Source organism: Maylandia zebra, linkage group LG1, assembly GCF_041146795.1.
Source record: "Maylandia zebra isolate NMK-2024a linkage group LG1, Mzebra_GT3a, whole genome shotgun sequence".
Lineage (NCBI taxonomy): Eukaryota > Metazoa > Chordata > Actinopteri > Cichliformes > Cichlidae > Maylandia > Maylandia zebra.
The window spans coordinates 41,511,815-41,534,649 of record NC_135167.1 but is presented as its reverse complement, the minus strand read 5'-3'; the positions used below and the strand labels follow the sequence as shown (position 1 = coordinate 41,534,649).

At 49.8% G+C, this 22,835-nt stretch overlaps 1 protein-coding gene across 3 annotated transcripts in view; it reads left to right on the top strand.

The window, feature by feature from the left end:
• Positions 1-22,597, top strand: part of LOC101472037 (atrial natriuretic peptide receptor 1) — a 61,201-nt gene extending 38,604 nt beyond the window's left edge. For all 3 annotated transcript variants that reach the window (XM_004572142.4, XM_012924992.5, XM_076886641.1), the window contains 17 exons: positions 2,322-2,416; positions 2,584-2,719; positions 3,098-3,182; positions 3,420-3,537; positions 4,108-4,182; positions 7,467-7,544; positions 8,508-8,612; positions 8,728-8,799; positions 9,112-9,274; positions 9,426-9,581; positions 10,549-10,717; positions 12,064-12,210; positions 14,533-14,656; positions 15,835-15,903; positions 16,044-16,218; positions 18,998-19,096; positions 19,684-22,597. In XM_004572142.4, the coding sequence (XP_004572199.1) occupies positions 2,322-2,416; positions 2,584-2,719; positions 3,098-3,182; positions 3,420-3,537; positions 4,108-4,182; positions 7,467-7,544; positions 8,508-8,612; positions 8,728-8,799; positions 9,112-9,274; positions 9,426-9,581; positions 10,549-10,717; positions 12,064-12,210; positions 14,533-14,656; positions 15,835-15,903; positions 16,044-16,218; positions 18,998-19,096; positions 19,684-19,829 (2,012 nt within the window). In that variant the 3' untranslated portion in view covers positions 19,830-22,597. The remainder of the gene's footprint in view (positions 1-2,321; positions 2,417-2,583; positions 2,720-3,097; positions 3,183-3,419; positions 3,538-4,107; positions 4,183-7,466; positions 7,545-8,507; positions 8,613-8,727; positions 8,800-9,111; positions 9,275-9,425; positions 9,582-10,548; positions 10,718-12,063; positions 12,211-14,532; positions 14,657-15,834; positions 15,904-16,043; positions 16,219-18,997; positions 19,097-19,683) is intronic.
• Positions 22,598-22,835: the final 238 nt, after the last annotated feature.

Below are 22,835 nucleotides of genomic sequence, written 5' to 3'. Positions count from 1 at the left end.
GACCCGCGCCTCATTGTTACGTGACAGCCAATCGCAGCAAAGATTATGCTTCATGAACATCACTTACTCCATGTTTTTATTGTCTCGTTGTAGCTACGCTGCAGCATTACTTTTATTTTCTCAGCATTACTTTATTATTGCTTATTATTTATCGATTGCTTGTATTGATCTGAGTGTGCTCTGTTAAACAATCTCAGGGGCTGCACGGCCCAGTTTAAGATAAAGAAGGATTATTTTGAACCGTAATCATGCAAAGCTGCTCACGATGGGTGTCCTTAGCTGAATGTGCTGTTCATGTTTTTGAGTTTTATTGGTTCTGTTTGTTTGAAATGTTTCTTTGTTCTTTCCTCCTGAAAGCATCAGAAATCAAAACTTTGTCTTTTGAAGTCAGCAGATAAGAACACAAGAGACCGAAACCCTGAAAGGACCCATAAAACCTCTGTGGACAATAAAAGGATCCAATAATGATTTAAAGCAGCACTTTTATAAACCAGCACCATAAAACACGTCTCACTGTGATGAATCCTTATCTTATCTTTAGATCAGAGTCTGGCTCATCGTTTCTAAGTAACACATGAAAACATCATTCTTCCAGAGCCTGAAGGGCGGAGGAAGATCGTGGTTCCAGGAAATGGCATGAGAGCTCGCGACCTCCACGCCATCATCAGCCCACAGCCTGACCTCTGCACTCCACCACCACGCATTTGTTCGCTCTGAGCTCCAAACGCTAAGTGCTGAAGGGAGGGCGGGGTTACACCCAGGGTTTACGGGCATGTGATCGATTAGCGCCATCGTTTCCCTGCGTGGCTTTTGCACATACAGGAGCTAAGGTGTGGGTGTGACAGCTGTTGTGGCTTTAACCCTGTGAGTTCAAAGGTCGGGGTCATGACCCCCGAACCCGCTCCATGGCTTCTCAGTCTGGTGTAAATTTAAAAACAAATTGTAGTTGGTGTTTCTCAGCTTCTGTGATAGTGTTCACGTCTGAGTGTGGGTCCCCTCCGCCCCGGCGTCCCGGAGTACCAGCCGAGACGTCATGGAGATGATGGAGAGCCTCACAGTCGTGCTGAGTGTCATTTACCTCTGTTTTAATCCCTTTGATCTGTTGCTTCCTCCATGCTCGACCTCTACAACCAATCAGCTCCCTCCTAAACTCTAATGGCTTTGTTTCTATGGCGATGGTTCATCTGGGTGGTTAGCGCCACTCAGCCCCTCTTCAGCGTGCACACTCGCTCTCCTCCTGCTGATTGTCTGTAATTAACGTCTCCTGTCTGTGTGACTGTTTTCATGCACGACCTCCTCTCTCCTCAGTCTTTGCTTCCTGTTGTGTTTCCTGCTGTCACGTGTTGGATTTTGGGGGACGGATCGTTCGTATGAACTCATGCACCTCTGCGCTCTGTTCTCCAGCTGAACATCGATAACCTCACCAGTGTTAATAAGACCATTTTATCAGGTAACCTGTACCTGCCTGTTGGGCTGTCCTGCTGCCAGCTGTGCCGGTTCTGGAAGCTGAAACCTGAGAAGTTTGAAACGTCTGTAAAGTCCAATTATTAACACCAATAAAAATAATAATGATAATAACATATATGTTACTCAGTGCTGTCGTCTGCACACGGAGGCCTGCTGCTCGAGCTTTCTGTTTGTCGGTCATCTCTGCAGCTGTCGGGCATTTCATTTGGATCTTGGACTTTTATGTTTTTCCTTCCTGCAGCTGGGACCCGTTCAGATTGTTAGAGTGTGGTTTCAGTGAGGTTCTGGTCTTTTCCACTTCGCTTTCATCTGTTCCTCTGTCAGTTTAGACTCCTAGCATAAAAAAACAGAACCTTCACTAACGGACGAGCTTCCTCTTCCTGTCCATCAAGTGTTAACTTAATTACTTCCACGCCTGGTTTTGCTTTTTTCTTCATCACTAACAGCCCAGGAAAAGCAGCTGAAGAGAGAAGCCTATCAGGGGGTCGGACATATTTGTAGTTTTTAGTCTGTAGTTTGTAGTTAGTGTCAGATTTATGCTTAAAAGATGAAAGTTTTCATGAAGGATGAACTGAGTGTTTATTGATGACGGCTGCTCAGAGGCTGGTTAAAAAACAATGATGATGGCGATGGTGTTGGTGGTGATGAAGGTGATGGTTTTGGTGGTGTTGATGGTGGTGAAATAGAATTCCCTTAGGCGGTGCAGCAGGTGGATGGTGGTGTGAGATGCACTCAGGTTAATGATGTGAATTATGTGAAACTCTTGAAGTCGTTCTTCCATTGTTTGATCGCGAACAGCTTTAACCTTCAGACGAGGAGACGCTTCACCTGTGTACCTGTGTGCTTCTCCTCAGGTGTGACAGGGCTGCTCCACCTGGATGACAGTGGGGACCGAGAGACCGACTTTGCTCTGTGGGACATTGTAGACACCAACAGCACCACCTTCCAGGTGAACACACTAAACACAGACACAACAGAAACGTGCTGGTTGTGTCCTCGCAGGCTCCGACTCAGCGCTCAGCGTTTTTGTGACCTTGAAAACATAAACTAGAGTAACGAATGTTAGAACGTCTGCGCGAATCCAGGGACGTTAACCACACCTCCTCCTCCTCGCAGATCGCTATGGTGTACAGCACCACTGAGGAGCATCTGACCGTCATACCTGGAACACACCTGTACTGGCTGGGCGGAGCCCCTCCCCCTGATTTTCCTGTCTGTGGCTTCAAGAACGACAACCAAGTCTGTCTCGCAAGTCAGTATGCCAAAGATCAGTCTGAGGTCAAAGTTCATATGCACTGGTTCTTATGAGCACTCAAAGCACCTCATTCACACACACACACGTAAGTGCTTCCTATCTAGCATTCACACTCCGATGGATACATCAAGAATGGGATCGAACCAACAACCTTCACGATTAGTAGGTGACCTGTGCTACCAACTGAGCTACAGCCCAGATCAGGAAGAACTCGTTTTAAAAATGTGTGGTCCTGATGGACCTGTTGGTCCTCATGGTCCTCGTGGTCCTGATGGTCCTTGTGGTCCTCATGGTCCTAATGGTTCTGGTTCTGAATCGTGAGATCACATAGTGTGTCTGTGGGTTAATAACAGTCTCCTCCTCTCTCTCTGTCAGAGACCATCACCATCTACCAGATGGTCTCCATCGTGGTCATCTTCTTCTTCATCTTGATCCTGACCATCGCCATCTTCATCTACAGGTGAGAGCTGCTGCAGTTCCACCACCTGGTCATGTGAGGGCAGTAGCATGTGGAGTGATCGTGCTACATCACCACACGATCAGGTTCTTTGGTGCGCTCAGAGAAGAATGATTTAGAATGAGTTGGTATTACTGAGCGTGTGCGAACTGTAATCAGACAGACTGTGTCTGACCGTCTTTGAGCTTCACCTGGAGGAAGATGAAGGTGAGTCACTGAGGAAGAGTGTTTGTGCTGCAGGAGGATGAAGCTGGAGAAGGAGCTGGTAGCTCAGCTCTGGAGGATCTCCTGGGACGACATCCAGATGAGCGACCTGAACAAGGTGCTGCGGAGCGGCAGCAAGCTCACACTGTCACTGGTAAGTGCGCGCACACTCCCACACAGTGACGCTGGTTAAAGGTTTGAGGTGTACGTAAGGCTTCTGATGACAGGCGTTCTAATCGAAGGTAGATGTAAAGAAAGATGTGCGTCGAGCTCAGGTCGCCGTTACGTTTTAGACTAAACTGTGGAACAGAAAATAACGAGGCCTGAAATCAGCTCCGAGGAAACTCCCAGAATTCTTCTCGCTGTCTGTAAATCCGACAGACGCCTTCACAGTGAAAACACACTCCCACGAGCAGTTTATTAGGAACACCTGCACCATCTTTGATGTTGGAAAGGTGAAGAGATGGGAAAGGTGAGGGCGGCACATTACTGGATGAGAGTCCAGGCTGTACCTAATATTCTGCTCTAGAGACGTGTCAGGGACACATGAGTGTTAGGAACAGCTCCAGGGAGCAGATGAGTTTGCACACGTGCTCCTAATAAAGTGCCGAGTGAGCGTACACGTGCGGTGTTTTTACACGATCGTTATCGTCACCATGGTAATCCTTGGTGTGACGAGGAAGATGATGAAGGTCACACTGACGCTGAGCGTGTTTGTTTCCAGAGAGGCTCAAACTACGGCTCCCTGATGACCGGAGACGGGAATCTGCAGATCTTTGCAAAGACCGGATACCACAAGGTGAGTGTGTCCTCGCCCTCCTCAACCTCCTCACCCTCCTCATCTTCCTCATCCTCCTCACCCTCCTCACCCCCTCGCCCTCCTCACCCCCCTCATCTTCCTCAACCTCCTCATCTTCCTCAACCTCCTCATCTTCCTCAACCTCCTCACCCCCTCGCCCTCCTCACCCCCCTCATCTTCCTCAACCTCCTCACCCCCTCATCTTCCTCAACCTCCTCGCCCTCCTCATCTTCCTCATCTCCCTTGCCCTCCTCATCTTCCTCACCCTCCTCATCTTCCTCATCTTCCTCACCCCCCTCGCCCTCCTCACCCCCCTCATCTTCCTCAACCTCCTCGCCCTCCTCATCTTCCTCATCCTCCTCGCCCTCCTCATCTTCCTCAGCCTCCTCGCCCTCCTCATCTTCCTCAACCTCTTCCTCTGCCTCCTCGCCCTCCTCATCTTCCTCAACCTCTTCCTCTGCCTCCTCGCCCTCCTCATCTTCCTCAACCTCTTCCTCTGCCTCCTCGCCCTCCTCATCTTCCTCAGCCTCCTCGCCCTCCTCATCTTCCTCATCCTCCTCACCCTCCTCGCCCTCCTCATCTTCCTCAACCTCCTCCTCTGCCTCCTCGCCCTCCTCTTCCTCAGCCTCCACAACCTCATCTTCCTCAGCCTCCTCGCCCTCCTCAACCCCCTCATCTTCCTCATCCTCCTCGCCCTCCTCACCCCCTCCTCATCTTCCTCGCCCTCCTCGTCCTCCTCAGTCTCCTCCCCCTCCTCGCCCTCCTCATCTTCCTCGCCCTCCTCATCCTCCTCATCTTCCTCATCTTCCTCAGCCTCTTCGCCCTCCTCATCTTCCTCACCCCCTCATCTTCCTCACCCTCTTCGCCCTCCTCGCCCTCCTCACCCCCTCGCCCTCCTCATCTTCCTCAGCCTCCTCGCCCTCCTCATCTTCCTCAGCCTCCTCGCCCTCCTCATCTTCCTCAGCCTCCTCCTCTGCCTCCTCGCCCTCCTCATCTTCCTCAGCCTCCTCATCTTCCTCACCCCCTCGCCCTCCTCATCTTCCTCAGCCTCCTCATCTTCCTCACCCCCTCGCCCTCCTCACCCCCTTGCCCTCCTCAGCCTCCACAACCTCATCTTCCTCAGCCTCCTCATCTTCCTCAGCCTCCTCCTCTTCCTCAGCCTCCTCTTCCTCAGCCTCCTCGCCCTCCTCATCTTCCTCGCCCTCCTCACCCCTTCCTCATCTTCCTCACCCCCTCCTCATCTTCCTCAGCCTCCTCGCCCTCATCTTCCTCAGCCTCCTCATCTTCCTCAGCCTCTTCGCCCTCCTCATCTTCCTCGCCCCCCTCATCTTCCTCACCCTCTTCGCCCTCCTCACCCCCTCGCCCTCCTCAGCCTCCACAACCTCACCCCCCTCCTCAACCTCCTCGCCCTCCTCACCCCCCTCCTCGCCCTCCTCACCCCCCTCCTCAACCTCCTCAACCTCCTCGCCCCCCTCCTCAACCTCCTCAGCCTCCTCGCCCCCCTCCTCTTCCTCAGCCTCCTCGCCCCCCTCCTCTTCCTCAGCCTCCTCGCCCCCCTCCTCTTCCTCAGCCTCCTCGCCGCCCTCCTCTTCCTCAGCCTCCTCGCCATCCTCCTCTTCCTCACCCTCCTCAGTCTCCTCACCCCCTCGCCCTCCTCACCCCCTCGCCCTCCTCATCTTCCTCAGCCTCCTCATCTTCCTCAGCCTCCTCAGTCTCCTCACCCTCCTCATCTTCCTCAGCCTCCTCGCCCTCCTCAGCCTCTTCGCCCTCCTCATCTTCCTCGCCCTCCTCAGTCTCCACAACCTCCTCGCCCTCCTCATCTTCCTCAGCCTCCTCGCTCTCCTCAGCCTCCTCGCCCTCCATCATCTCAAAAGTTCAGCATTTCAGGAATTTAAAAAAATTCACATATAGAAAAATATTTTCACCAGAAGGAAAGAAAATGAAATCGTTGTTTGGGGATCACTACGTGTGATCGGCGTAGAGGGGAGGAGTTAATCAGCCGTGCTCTGCCGTTCAGCGTGGACTCACCAGGGGGAGGGTCAGTGACCTCCTGCTCCCAGTCCGATAAAAAGGGGAGGCTGCGTCAGGAGGAAGAACAGCACAAAACTGCGGTGCTGCAGAAGAATATGTGGGTGGTGCAGGATGTGGGTGGGAACAGAGACGCGTGAAGTGGGTGGAGATGAGTGTCAGGGCTGCAGGGGTGAAAGAAAGGTTTGAAGATGGCGGCGAGAGCTGCTGCGAGGGATGGTTGGAGACGGTGGAGCCCGAGGTGGCGGTGTTCACCTTCATGACCCGCTGCAGGACCAACACGTGAAAGGGCCGGCCTCGTCCAGGTGCATCATGGGACTGTGATGTCCTGCTGTTTCATATTCAAACACTCTTACAGACTCTGCAGAGCGGCGCTGATTTCAACAGTGAGGATTCAGGTGGGAACACCTGGAGCTTAGTCTGCTCCGAGGAAACCGCCCTCCTCCTCCAATCAGCCGAGTGCCGTTTTCACCGCACTCATCAGTCACCACTTTGAAAGGTCAGAGGTCGTTGATTATTTCTTCAGGTCTTAATGATGCCGCAGGTGGAAAAGATCGTTATGAAGACAGGAGCCCTCCAATCACAGAGTTGCTAGTCTGCATCAGTATTTTATCCTGATTTGTTCTAGAACCACATAAACCAGATCAGAGATGCCGATCTGAGGTCCAGGAGGGGGCGATGCCTCTGAAGCCTGATTGGACCGAAGTCTATGCGGCGAAGATCCTCCATGTTCTATCCTCATGGGTTTCTGGTCTCGGTCGCTGTTTCAGGTCTGACTGAAGAAAACAGGAAGTTCATGTTGGAGCAGAAGCAGGAAGCAGGGCGAGGGCTACCTGTGATCGATAAGAGCGCAGACGTGTGTCATGGTAACATGGCGAACGAGGCTTTAACAATGTCGTTGTACATGAACAATGAAAATAAAGATTATTCAATTGTGTTTAAAGGGGGAGGAGCTAAAAGCTGCTTGTTTCAGACAGCACACGAGCTGAGACACAGGATCAGACAAAGAAGGATTATTTCTGACAAAGATCATGTAAAGCTGCTCTAACAGTGCAGAAGGGAAAAAAGCTGGAAATGAGCAGAACACCTTCACCTTCACATGCAGCTCCTCCCGTGTCAGGTTAGCTAAACAGCTAACGAGCACGATGAGAACAGGAGGGAGCGACGAGAACGAAGTGAGGCGTCTGCATCATGTCACGTGTCACTGAAGGTCGCTGTTGTTGACTTTTGGTATGTTGCTCTTTGTTTTCTTCCAGGGGAACATCGTGGCCATCAAATACATCAACAAGAAACGCATCGAGCTCAACAGGAAGGTGCTGTTTGAGCTCAAACACGTGAGTGTCTGACACGTCACACGTGACCATTAGCACCGGCTAAGCTAACAGCTCAGAGTGGCTAAGCGAACGGGAACATTTACTGTCTGCTTCCTGTTCAGGACCAGGCTCACCAGTACAGTACAGCAGCCAGCATGAGCTGCTCCCAGCAGGGTCAGTGCAGCTACAGTGGGGCCTTCATCATCCAAACATCCATTCATTTATTTCTCCCAGTTTACCCAGTTCAGGGTAAACATGGTTCGGTCATTTTAATCCATACACTGCACACATTCAAGAAAATGTAATATTCAGCTAATTAAAAACAGACGATCTGTGTCACATGTTCTCAGGCCACACGTGGTTCCACGGTCAACTTCCTGTTATTCTTCTCCAGACTTGAGCTTCTGGATTTACATCACTGATGTAACGACCTGAACGATGTTCGGGTCAGGGTAATTCTAGGCTTCATGGTCTGGACCTGGACCTGGTCTGAGGAGGTCTAATGGGCAACGCTGTGAAATGTCCCTTCAGTCCAGGGGTCTCAAACTCGTGGCCCAGTGGCCACTTGCGGCCCACGTCAGCCCTGCTTGTATGTTGATGTGAAGAAATCTAAAGCAGTTTGGCTTTTCTGTCGGAGAGGGTTTGTTTGTTGTTGCGTGAAATGTTAAAATAATTTCTCAAAATGATTGAATATGAAACCAACATGAGCAGAGAGCACAAACGTGAGGCTGTGTCAGCTCGGTGACACGGGCACACTGACGTCTTTATTTTGTTACATATGAACACAGCGCTGCCACGTGTTGGACGCACAGAGAGGACTTCCTGAACGCTGAAGTGGCCGTCCAATGAGACGACAGCAGTGGCAAACAGTGACGTTTGAGACGCCAGCTTTAGTCTGTTTCCACAGTGGGCGTCACCGAGGGCGGAGTCATGCCCCCCGTGTTTTCCTGTGAATTCAGCCTTTGAATGTTTCCGTCTGTGCAGATGAGAGACGTCCAGAACGAACACCTGACCAGGTTCATTGGAGCGTGCATCGACCCCCCCAACTGCTGCATCGTCACAGAGTACTGCTCCAGAGGCAGTCTGCAGGTACGGCTTTAAGGGTGGGGGTCAGGGTGACGGCGTCACGGCTGCGTCACGGCTGGTGCTGAGGAGATCTCGCCAAGGTCACCGCTGACAGGTTATTGGTTGTTTGTGTGTTCAGGACATCTTGGAGAACGACAGCATCACTCTGGACTGGATGTTTAAATATTCCCTCATTAACGACATCGTAAAGGTACGTTTCCATTTCCTGCAGAGTCTCTGCTTCGTTAAGTTTCTGCTTCCTGGACTGAAGCTCGTTAACGGCAGTTTCAGGGAGTGGAGTCGACGCGATGCATGTGGGACTCATCAAAGCGAAAGTACGAGGAGGAAGCGAGCAGGTTAACGAGGACAGAGGAGTCAAAGTTAGAGAGCTTTGGGGTCCCCGGTGTCTGATTGGATGATGGCAGGACTCAAAGTGAAGACAACAGTAATAAGTTACCTCCAGGTGGCGTTACCTGTGATAACAAACATGTTGTCAGTGCTGTCCTCCTCTCTGTGTCTGCAGGGCATGCTTTTCCTCCACAACAGCGTCATCTTCTCCCACGGTAAACTCAAGTCCTCCAACTGCGTCGTGGATAACCGCTTCGTCCTGAAGATCACCGACTACGGTTTGTCCAGCTTTCGGTCTGAGAGCGACGCAGCTAGTGACGCTCACGCCTACTACGCCCGTGAGTTGCAGCTCTCTGCCGTTAATCTGCTTTTCCTGAAGTCAGGCAGCGATGTTAGCAGCACGCTCCTCTCAAACTCTTTAATGTTAAACATGAAGAGGTTTCGATCTTAAGCTCAGGTCCTGAGGTCTCTGTTTGTGCCGCCCTGCAGAGAAGCTGTGGATGGCTCCAGAGCTGCTCAGGATGGAGTGTCCTCCTCCTCAGGGAACCCAGAAAGGAGATGTCTACAGCTTCGGCATCATCCTCCAGGAGGTGGCGCTTCGACGAGGAGCCTTCTACCTGGAGGGAGACCCGCTCAGCCCTAAAGGTAGGTAGCTCTGAGGTTCCTGCTGCAGGTGTGCAGCTCTAAAGGCTGATGGTGCACATGCACACCTGTAGGTGTGCGTGTCGGGTCATGTGATCGGCGTCGACCTGGTTTCAGATTAAGCCGCGATCCTGCTGGGATGAATCAGAGCAGAGAAGAAGAGGCTGAGCAAACAGCACATCCACGCTGGTTCCTCAGCCGCCTCTCGCTCACAGGTCATTTCTGCGTTCGCTCCAAACCACAGAAAGCGCTTCAAGCTGCACGCCGAGCTCTGCTGCTGCACGCCGAGCTCTGCTGCTGCACGCCGAGCTCTGCTGCTGCACGCTCACAGAGCAGCTGGGGAGCAGAAGCTGTTTACCTGCTCTCTGCTCAGGTGCGTGCTCTGGCAGCGGCGAGCCTCATCACCGCTAATGACCTGGCCTCTGATTTATTCGCACGGAGCACACTGGACGTTCCCGTCTCTGCTTTCCGTTCATTAGGACTCGGCGTCTGTGTAGCTGGTCGCCTCCGTCGCTCAGGTACGACCCGCTGTCGCCATGGGAACCTGCGTCATGCTGACAGGTTTGCTAACAGCACAAGTCTGAAAGGGATTTTATGTTATTTATAAGGAAGTCAAATAAAGTGTTACACCATAAACCGTCGCTGGGATCATCGTCAGCTGTTCTGTTTGTCTCGTACGGACGCTCGTGGTCACTTGTTTTACTGCACAGTCTGCTTTCAGTCACAGATCAAATCCAGTTAAATGTGTTACTTTAAGGTTGCGTTCATGAAATGTGCTCAACACATTTCATGAAACATGTTTTTAACTCTGCTGACTTTTTTACAGAGACTGTGCTGCTCATCCTCGAGCGGCTCGAGGCTCCGAGCAGAGGATAACGTGTGCACCAACACCAGCGCTCCACCTGAAATCACCAATGAGCTGGTAGTTTAAGGTTCACTGCGCTGAACGTGCTGAACTGTTTCTGTGCAGAGATCGTGGACCGCGTGATTCTGGGGGAGTGGCCCTGCCTAAGGCCGACCATCGACTCGCAGAGTGACCGCCCCGAGCTGGGTCAGCTGATGGAGCGCTGCTGGGCCGAAGAGCCGACGGAGAGACCCGAGTTCAACCAGATCCGAGTGCTGCTGCGCAAACAGAACAAGTAAGACCTGAAACCGCGAGCAGAGCAGTGCATCAGTGACATCCTGTGGCCACACAGGGAACAACTGCATTTGTGTGTTTACAGAGTGAAACATCTCCATCTGAAAGACCTGGATGGCCGCTAACTTTCTGCTTCTTAATTCAGATCAAACTGAGGTTATTGTACTCGGCCCTGAAAAGCTTAGAAATATGGTATCTAACCAGATTCTTACTCTGGATGGCATTACCTTGGCCTCCAATAACACTGTGAGGAACCTTGGAGTCATGTTTGACCAGGACATGTCCTTCAACGCACATATTAAACAAATATGTAAGACTGCGTTCTTCCATTTGCGCAACATCTCTAAAGTTAGAAATATCCTGTCTCAGAGTGATGCTGAAAAACTAGTTCATGCATTTATTACTTCCAGGCTGGACGACTGTAATTCATTATTATCAGGATGTCCTAAAAACTCCCTGAAAAGCCTTCAGCTGATCCAAAATGCTGCAGCAAGAGTCCTGACAGGGACTAGAAAGAGAGCAGATTTCTCCTGTTTTGGCTTCCTGTTAAATCCAGGATTCAAAATCCTGCTCCTCACATACAAGGTCTTAAATAATCAGGCCCCATCTTATCTTAATGACCTTGTAGTACCATATCACCCTATTAGAGCACTTCGCTCTCGCTCTGCAGGCCGACTTGTTGTTCCTAGAGTATTTAAAAGTAGAATGGGAGGCAGAGCCTTCAGTTTTCAGGCCCCTCTTCTGTGGACCAGCTTCCAGTTTGGATTCAGGAGACAGACACTATCTCTACTTTCAAGATTAGGCTTCAAACTTTCCTTTTTGCTAAAGCATATAGTTAGGGCTGGACGAGGTGACCCTGAATCCTCCCTTAGTTATGCTGCAATAGACGTAGGCTGCCGGGGATTCCCATGATGCATTGAGTTTTTCCTTTCCAGTCACCTTTCTCACTCACTATGTGTTAACAGACCTCTCTGCATTGAATCATATCTGTTATTAACCTCTGTCTCTCTTCCACAGCATGTCTTTATCCTGTCTTCCTTCTCTCACCCCAACCAATCACAGCAGATGGCTCCGCCCCTCCCTGAGCCTGGTTCTGCTGGAGGTTTCTTCCTGTTAAAAGAGAGTTTTTCCTTCCCACTGTCGCCAAAGTGCTGCTCATAGGGGTCATATGATTGTTGGGTTTTTCTCTGTATGTATTATTGCAGGGTCGACCTTACAGTATAAATCGCCTCAATGCGTCTGTTGTTGTGATTTGGCACTGTGTAAATAAAACTAAACTGATAGTAAAGTGGACACGAGCCCACTTATGGTTTTTGCCCACCCAGAACACCATGTGTGTGTTTTCAGGGAGTCACGGACCAACATCCTGGACAACCTCCTGTCCCGGATGGAGCAGTACGCCAACAACCTGGAGGAGCTGGTGGAGGAGCGAACGCAGGCGTACCACGAGGAGAAACGCAAGGCCGAAGCCCTGCTGTACCAGATACTACCACAGTCAGTACTGCAATTACTGCACACAGTGCGGCTCTACAGTAAACATACCCTCCTCCTCCTCAGGTGCACCTTTGGACATCTTCCTCACAGCTGGGTTCTGAGCATGTGCAGTTGTGCGTGTGATGTATGGGCCGCTCGTCTATGGCGTTATTTTTGTGCGTCTATTCTGAGAGCACGTAAATAAAATGTTTGCAAGTACAAATGTTGCATTTTGAGGAGAAAATTATTTTGCGCGAAGCAAACTCATCGCCGCATGCAGGAAATGTGTTTCAGTGTTTGCTAATGTCCATAAACACACAGTAACAGCCGCTCTGTGTGCTCACAGACGTCTGCAGACCTGCTCTCAACATCTCTGCACGCTCAACTCTCTGTACAGCGTTACAAATGTGCCACAAAACCAGCCAATCACAGACTTGGATGCAAAAATTCTGATTGGCTGTTTTGGTCTCCAATCAGCTCGACAGCTACTGCGTTCCAGAAACACGGTCCAGAGTGTAGCCAAACCCCTTTGCAGTTAGTATGTTTAATTATTTGTTTTTAAATATAGACTTTTTAAAGAGCATTGTTGGTTTTAAGCTAGTTTGAACCAAACCGCTCTGCTGGATCTGGCTAGTAGCTGGTGAGCTCGTGTGTGTGACAGCAAACACTGAAACACATTTCTTGCACGCAGCAATTATTTTTCTTCTCATAAAATTATTTTCTTCTCAAAATGCAACATTTGTCCTTGCAAATTTTTTTACACCAAAATAACAGCATACTCCTCCTGCCGTGTACTTTGGAGGGTCTGCTGGGTGGAGGCACAGCTGGTTGGTGTAAACAGAAAGAGGCGTTCCCCTCTTCTACTGCCCAGCTGTGCACAGGTGTGACCTGTAGTCCCGCTCACACACCTGCGCCTCGATGCTCGAGCCTGTCAGATATTTGTCTGAATGCTGGACGCAGCGCTCTTCGGCTGTGGTGACCCTCGATGTGAAGGCGGGGTCGATTTAAACATGGCGATGGTCTTGGTGTGAGTTTGAGGTCTGTGGCGACTAGAACTGATAATAACTTAAAGATTATTGATATCGTTATTGATTATTGACCGTTGTATTGAGTCTCGCTGGGTTCTCATTGGCTCAGTGTTGCAGTCGTTACTCAAAAAAAGTCATCATTACACAGAATAAAAAAGTAATGCAGTATGTTACTTAATTACTCCCAGGAGAAAGTATTTGGTTTGAATACTCGTTACATTACTTGGCTGTTACAAAATAAACTGAGTCACAGTCGCACACACCAACACAGATCCTGAAGAGACTTTAAAGCGGTTGTCATGGTGATTCTATAAACATTGGCAGGTAGACACAGAGGCTGCAGCCTCACCTCTTTGTTTCCTGTTCAGGCTCTGGCTGCTGGGCTCAGGTCTGCATACGCGCTGCTCGTCTCTCGGGGTTTTTGGCTAGCTTAGCGTTAGCATGCCGTCTGCGCTTGCAGGCAGTCGTGTTAGCGGCCTGGATGGATCTTCCGCTTCACTATTACGCTGTCGTCCTTAGTAATGTCTGTATCCACGCTGCACGCTGCGCAGCTCTTTTCCTCTAGCACACGAGCTGATGTCAGCTGATTGTAGCTGGAGTGCAAGAACTGAAAAGCAGGTAGACCAATAATTCCAAGGAACTGGACTACTGGGAACCAGTTCTGGATTCTTGTCCTATAGTGTTGACATCAAAGTAAGCTTTGTTGTCATCTCTGCTATATACAGTTCAGTATATAGAGAGACAGATGACGAGGCTCCAGTTCCAACAACAATAAATACAGGAAGAGTAAGAATAAATATACACTTTGAGGTAAAAAGGGTTAATAAATGTAACGTTTACAATTTATAAAATGAGATTTAAAGTGACTTTGAAGTGGTTTAAAATAACCAACGCAGCAGTTTTACAGTATAAATGATTTAAAGTGACCAACATGAGCAGGACTGTCCACAGAGCAGCGTCTGTGTTTACAAAGGCATCGATGTGTGAAGTCCAGTAGAGTCAGTTACTGGTTTGTGTGGGTGTGTGTGGTGGGGGGAGTGGGGGAGCTGGTAGTGAGGTCAGGAGTCTGATGGTTTGTGGGAAAAAGCTGTCTCGCAGTCTGGAGGATCGGGCCCCGATGCTGCGATAGCGTCTGCCGATGGGAGGAAAAGAGTCCGTGTGAGGGGTGTGCACCAAGCGCACATGTCAGACAGGGGCATCCAAGGTTGGATGTCCAGCAGCAGAGGTGGTGAAGGTCCCGAGGTGCACACGGACATTTTTTATGGGCGGAGCCCCCTGCTCACACACTCATGGCGCCGTATTGTCTCTCTGTCAGTTCGGTGGCCGAGCAGCTGAAGCGTGGAGAGACGGTTCAGGCTGAAGCCTTCGACTCGGTCACCATCTACTTCAGTGACATCGTGGGCTTCACCACCATCTCCGCAGAGAGCACGCCGATGGAGGTGAGACGAGTTTACCTGAGTACTTCAGTACTTCTCACACAGCTTCCAGGTCCAAAGACACAAACACAGAAAGCCAGACGGAGAGTAGCACCGGACACCTGATCCTCCCAAATCCGAGCTTGGACTCTGAAATCGGCTCTGCGTCCTGTCACGCCGTCAGGGCTGCGTGTGACTGACGTGTCAAACGCCTGCAGCGTAGTGCAGGTGTCTTATCAGACACGCTGGTGTTTCTGCTGCAGGTTCAGACGCTGCATGCTTGCCACCATGTTAGCACGCGGGCTGAGGGCGGCTGGCGAGATCCATATTTCAGAATCACATGCTCAACGTATTTGTGGAGAACAATGGGCTGGTCGAGGGGAGTAAAATCCAGAGGAAACATTTTTGAGAGTAAATGAAATGAGAAACTTTATCGATACTGCGGCTTCCTCCCACGTGCAGGCAGTGGGGTTAGGTTAATTGGTCGTTCTAAATTGTCCATAGGTGTGAATGGTTGTCTGTGTGTTAGCCCTGCCACAGACTGGCGACCTGTGCAGGGTGTGCCCCGCCTCTCGCCCTAAGACACCTGGGACAGGCTCCAGCCCACTGTGACCCTGATAAGAACGGATGGATAAAAGGTGGAAATAGATTCTCATATTTGTACTGCAGGGATCAGTAACTCATGAGGCAGCACGATTAACGATGTCCCAGCAGACGGGGCGTCCTCGGCTGGCCGGACGCCGCTGCATACATTTACGGATTTAATCTAGAAAATTCTCCCTCACCTGTCCTTGTAAGGGTTTTTGGATAGCGACTAAGAGTATGATTTGGAATTAAAAAGGAATTTCAGTGCATTTTATTTGAAATTACAATCTAATTATATTTACCTACAAATACACACTGGGATAAGGAGGAAACCAGTCAGAAATAATTATACTGGAAGTTTAAGTAACCTGTAAGTCGTCTCAGGCAGGGCTTCATGCAGATCAATGTAATGAATATTAAATAAAGTGCTTTGATGTACAAACCTGACACCACGTGTCAGTGTTCCTGTAAGTATAAATCTATAATCACGCTGTTGTATCAAATAAAACACACTGAATTATAAAGTGTTAACATGTTCTCTCACACACTGAAAGCCAGCGGCCTGCAGGGGGCGCTCAAACACCGTCCTTCAGTCTGACGTGCTGATGTCTCTGCAGGTGGTGACTCTGCTCAACGACCTCTACACCTGCTTCGACGCCATCATCGACAACTTTGACGTTTACAAGGTAAACGGCTCGTTTCTTTCCTCCGACCTGTTCTCAGGGCAGCTCTGAGCAACAGAGCGCATCGCCATGGAGACCAGCTCACAATAAGGACAACTTTTAGTGCGACTCTAACTGATGTCACGGTGCTGTGGCGCCCCCAGGTGGAGACCATCGGCGACGCCTACATGGTGGTGTCGGGGCTGCCGGTGAGGAACGGGAAGCTGCACGGCCGAGAGATCGCCCGCATGGCGCTCGCCCTGCTGGACGCCGTCAGAGCCTTCAAGATCCGCCATCGACCCGAGCAGCAGCTAAAGCTGAGGATCGGCATTCACAGCGGTGACAACACACACACACAGACTCACACTGACACACACACTGATGCACACTGACACACAGACACACGCACACACATACACAGACTCACACTGACACAGACACACACTGACAATCTCACACACACACACACACAGACACAGACACACACACAGACTCACACTGACGCACACTGACACACACAGACACACGCACACACATACACAGACACACACTGACACACACACACACACACAGACTCACACTGACACACGCACACAGACACACACACGCACACAGACACACACTGACACACGCACACAGACACACGCACACACACACACAGACTCACACTGACACACGCACACAGACACACGCACACACATACACAGACTCACACTGACACACGCACAGACACACGCACACACACACACAGACTCACACTGACACACGCACACAGACACACGCACACACACACACAGACTCACACTGACACACGCACACAGACACACGCACACACATACACAGACTCACACTGACGCACACTGACACACGCACACAGACACACGCACACACATACACAGACACACACTGACACACGCACACACATACACAGACACACACTGACACTCTCACACACACACTGACACACACACAGACTCACACTGACACACACACTGACACACACACTGACGCACACAGACTCACACTGACACACACACACTGACACTCTCACACACACACTGACACACACACACACAGACTCACACTGACGCACACACACGCACACAGACTCACACTGACACACACACACGCACACACATACACAGACACACACATACACAGACACAGACACACACACACACACACACACAGACTCACACTGACGCACACTGACACACGCACACAGACACACGCACACACATACACAGACACACGCACACAGACACACGCACACACATACACAGACACACACTGACACACACACACACACAGACACACGCACACACATACACAGACACACACTGACACTCTCACACACACACTGACACACACACAGACTCACACTGACACACACACTGACACACACACTGACGCACACAGACTCACACTGACACACACACACTGACACTCTCACACACACACTGACACACACACACAGACTCACACTGACGCACACAGACTCACACTGACACACACACACGCACACAGACTCACACTGACACACACACACGCACACACATACACAGACACACACATACACAGACACACACACACACACACACACAGACTCACACTGACGCACACTGACACACGCACACAGACACACGCACACACATACACAGACACACACTGACACACACACACGCACACAGACTCACACTGACACACACACACGCACACACATACACAGACACACACATACACAGACACACACACACACACACACACACACAGACTCACACTGACGCACACTGACACACGCACACAGACACACGCACACTGACACACGCACACACATACACAGACACACACTGACACTCTCACACACACACTGACACACACACTGACGCACACAGACTCACACTGACACACACACACTGACACTCTCACACACACACTGACACACACACACGCACACAGACTCACACTGACACACACACACTGACACACGCACACACATACACAGACACACACTGACACTCTCACACACACACTGACACACACACTGACGCACACAGACTCACACTGACACACACACACTGACACTCTCACACACACACTGACACACACACACGCACACAGACTCACACTGACACACACACACGCACACACATACACAGACACACACTGACACTCTCACACACACACTGACACACACACACACTCACACTGACACACACACAGACTCACACGCACACTGACACACACACAGACTCACACTGACACACACACACTGACACACACTGACACTCTCACACACACACTGACACACACACACTCACACTGACACACACACAGACTCACACGCACACTGACACACACACAGACTCACACTGACACACACACACTGACACACTGACGCACACTGACACACACAGACACACGCACACAGACACACGCACACAGACACACGCACACACATACACAGACACACACTGACACACACACACACACAGACACACGCACACAGACACACGCACACACATACACAGACACACGCACACACATACACATACACAGACACACACTGACACACGCACACTGACACACACACACACACACAGACTCACACTGACACACACACTGACGCACACACTGACGCACACAGACTCACACTGACACACTCACACTGACACACACACACACTGACACACACACACACACTGACACACACTGACACACACACACACAGACTCACACTGACGCACACAGACTCACACTGACACACACTGAGACACACACACGCACACACATACGCACACACACGCACACACATACGCACACACATACACAGACACACACTGACACACACACACAGACTCACACTGACACACACACACTGACACACACACACACAGACTCACACTGACACACGCACACAGACACACGCACACACATACACAGACACACACACACACACACAGACTCACACTGACGCACACTGACACACACACACAGACACACGCACACACATACACAGACACACACTGACACTCTCACACACACACACAGACTCACACAGACACACACACAGACTCACACTGACACACACGTGGTGACTGCCCCGTGTCCTCGGCAGGTCCCGTGTGTGCGGGCGTGGTTGGTCTGAAGATGCCTCGGTACTGCCTGTTTGGCGACACCGTCAACACGTCATCACGTATGGAGTCCACTGGCGAAGGTACGTGCACAAAAACAGGTCACGTGACCTGACGCTGCAGTTTCAGCCTGAAACCTCTGAACTGTAACTAAGTACTCGAGTACTAATCCAGAGGGAACATTGAACTTTGACCTCTGCATTCTTCAGGTGTTCACACGGAAAATAAATGGGTTCAGATCCTCGTGTTAACGATCACACTGAATACACATAGGATGACCAGGTCACGTGACTTGGCGCGATAGATAGACGTGAACGAAGACGTTGCTCTGTGAATGCTGACGCAGCAGCGCCCTCTGCAGGCTGTTGCTTCCCTGTTGACGGGCTTCAGTTTAGTGACTCGGTCTGAGTCAGCTGATACTGCAGTTTGTGCTCCATGAACAGTTTCTCTGTTACACGTGTAACAGCTGAGCTTCATTAACAGGAAGCAGATTTATTAAAGCTCCTTCAGAATAAAGTGATGTTCTTTAAATAAACAGCAGATTAGATTTTTGCAGGTTGGACTGAAAAACCTAAAGCAGCATTTTTATTCCTGCTGCTGTTGCCAAACATGACGTGTGTGTGTGTATGTGTGTGTGTGTGTGTGTGTGTGTGTGTGTGTGTGTGTGTAGCGCTGAAGATCCACGTGTCGGCGGCGACTCGAGACGTTCTGCTAGAGTTCAACTGCTTTCAGCTGGAGCTCCGAGGGGAAATCGACATCAAGGGCAAAGGGAAGATGACCACCTATTGGCTGCTGGGAGAGAGCGACAGCCAATGACAAAGCACTGTCAACAGGAGGACGACAGGAGAGGATGGATAAACGAGGAAAGGAACTGAGGAGTGAATAAGGGGTAACACCGCTACAGATGAGGGGACGAGGAAAGGACAGAAGGGAGCACAGCTTGAAGGAAAGGAGGACTCACTCGAGCGCTCCCCGCCTCCTTGCTGCTTCTCATCTCCGAGCAGAAGGACTTTGGATGGATTGGGACTGTCGGACGGGAGGAAGTGACACGGGAACGGAGGGACACGCGGACCCGGACTCTCCTCACACTCGGATCAAAAGTGTCCTGCTTTCCGGTCCTGGAAAAAGAGTTTTTCGCCGTCGTCCCGCTGGTACTCCGAGCAGTTTGTCTCTCCACGCTGACGTTCACCATGCTGCCTCTTCTTCACTTTTATGTGGCCCTGCATTCATCATCTTCATTTCCTGTCCCTGCTGTCACTGGAGGAGGGGCACCTGGACAGGGCGCCGCCCTGCTAAGATGGTGAGGCTAAGGCTAGCCAGCAGGTTTGAACCTGGAACCTCGTTGCTGTGAGTCAGCGGCGCTAACCATTAACGTGGGGTGTAATCTGAGCTCAGTACTGCCCCCTGAGGCCAGACACAGGAAGCACCCACACCACAGCAGAGAGACGCTGTTTGTCCTGCCTGAGAAGCAAACACAGCTTCTGTGGGAGGAACATCTGTGCTGTAGCCCCTCCCACAACCTCTGACGTCAGCGGCTGCGGCTTTGAGCACGTTTATTTGGTGGAGCCGCACATTTAAGATGACCTCCTCACAGTGAGGGTGAGACGCTGAGTTTGGGGACTGTTCTTCAATAAGCAACCAGATCAGCGTACGTCAGAGGTGTGGACTCGAGTCACATGACTTGGACTCGAGTCAGACTCGAGTCATTAATTTTATGACTTTAGACTTGACTTGAAAAAATGTTCTAAGACTTGTGACTTGACTTGGACTTTTACACCAATGACTTGGGACTTGAATTGGACTTGAACCGGTTTACTTGAAAAGACTTGATATTTTACCCCAAATATAAAATTTAACATGCATATTATATAGAGATTGAAAATGTGACGTCATTCACGGGTAGAACCGCAAAGGATTCTGGGAACTCGTGGCAAGCGGTACTAGCGCACGCAGGCTTTCAATTGAAATCAGTCACACAGCGATAAAAAGAAACACAAAAATGGCAAGAAGCTGTTGTATCATTAACTGCAATAGCCGGTCGCATGACAGCCACGGGAAGCCGACGGGTAAAGAGATCGGTTGTTATCGGATTACGTCGTTGAAGAGAAATTGTTCGAGCCATGTTTCCGAAGTAACAAAGAGGCGACGGATGGTCTGGATTGCAGCCGTTCAAAGACCAATTATAACGTCCCAGAACTCTCCAGCTCACAGGTTAGTCTGCTCCAAGCATTTACACGAAGGTCAGTCTGCTGTTGTAGTTAATGAGTCATTTTCATAACATAATTGGTGATATAGGTTACAAGCAAGTCTGGCGCTGAACAGAAATTGTCGCTCCTTTGTTTATTGTGCATAAATAGTGAATTGTCCTGACACAATATTGCGTTTCGCTTCTGTTATTATGGTACATTGACAAAAACATATACTTTTATTCACAGGATAAAACAGTGGTTTGTATCACTAATTGCCCAGTACGATTACAGCATACAGTATTATTGTCACTGCTACATTTCTGTGATGCTACCAGAAATTATTTCCACTGCTAATTAATTACCGTTGAGCTCAAAGGTTATATTAATAAACGGTTAACGAATGTGTATTTATGAAGACGATTTGTGAGACTGGTAAACTTATGATACGTACGATGGTCTTTACTTTCTACACGGTGCATTTCAAGGTCCTGCACCCATCCGGCGGTAAACTGTACCTGGGCTTGTTGCAGTGACCTGAAGTTACTAAACTTCACGAGTGTATGCACTCACTCCAAGAACCGTATGATTATAAATATGCATATAAATATGCTACGATGAGATAGCTGACTTCATCTAACTAGCAAATGTTGTCCAGGCTACGTTGGTGATGCAGTTTTTTTAATGTGTATGATATTTTTGTCATGCGATTTTAAAGCCGGTCCTACAACCGCATCCAAGAATAACATGCAGCTTATCTCAGAACTGTCGGTGAAAATTATTCTTGGAGCTAGGTTTAATTGAGCTGCATTTTAAAGAGGTGCAATTTCACAATTTGTGTATATTTTCTAAGTTCACTATTTTGTCATGTGTTGAGAAAAACACAGATTTTAAAATTACATGGTCTAATATTTACATTTAGCATAACTGCAACATGCTTTTTTCGTTTTTTTTTAAAGACTCGAAAGGACTTGAAATTCAAAATTTCAGACTTGTGACTTGACTCGGACTTGCCTGACATTACTTGAGACTTGACTTGAGACTTGCAAAACAATGACTTGGTCCCACCTCTGGCGTACGTCACCTCGCAACGATCAAAGAATCAACATGGAAACCGCGCTGCTGTTTCAGAGCCCGAGAGGAACAAAAGACTGCAGAGCTGCAACGTGTCCGAGCACACCGTCGTCTTCTGCAGCTGCTCTACAGCAAACGCACATCTGTGAGGCGCCGGCACAAACAGCTGGAGAACATCAGAGACTTTCACCAATCAGTGTTGAATGGATCATTGTAACATCTGCACATGTTTCAGATCATTTAAAGTCATTTATATTCTGCTTATTGAAACTAGATCAACGTATTTTAATCCCACCATCGTCTGAATAAAAGCCTCGAGCTGTGTGTGGTGTGGTTAACTTTGATGTCTGAGAAATTCAAGTGAAAAAATGAAATCATCTCAAATTAAACTTTGCTTCCTCGCTAATGCTAATGCTAGCTGTGTTTCCACAGGAAGTGCAGATTGTAGCTGACGTCAGAGGACACTCGCACACTTTCACCAGTTTACAGTCAAACACCTCCAGTTTAGGTCCCGCCTCTCAGCTGGGATGGACCCGTCCATACAGTGGACACAGCTACAGAG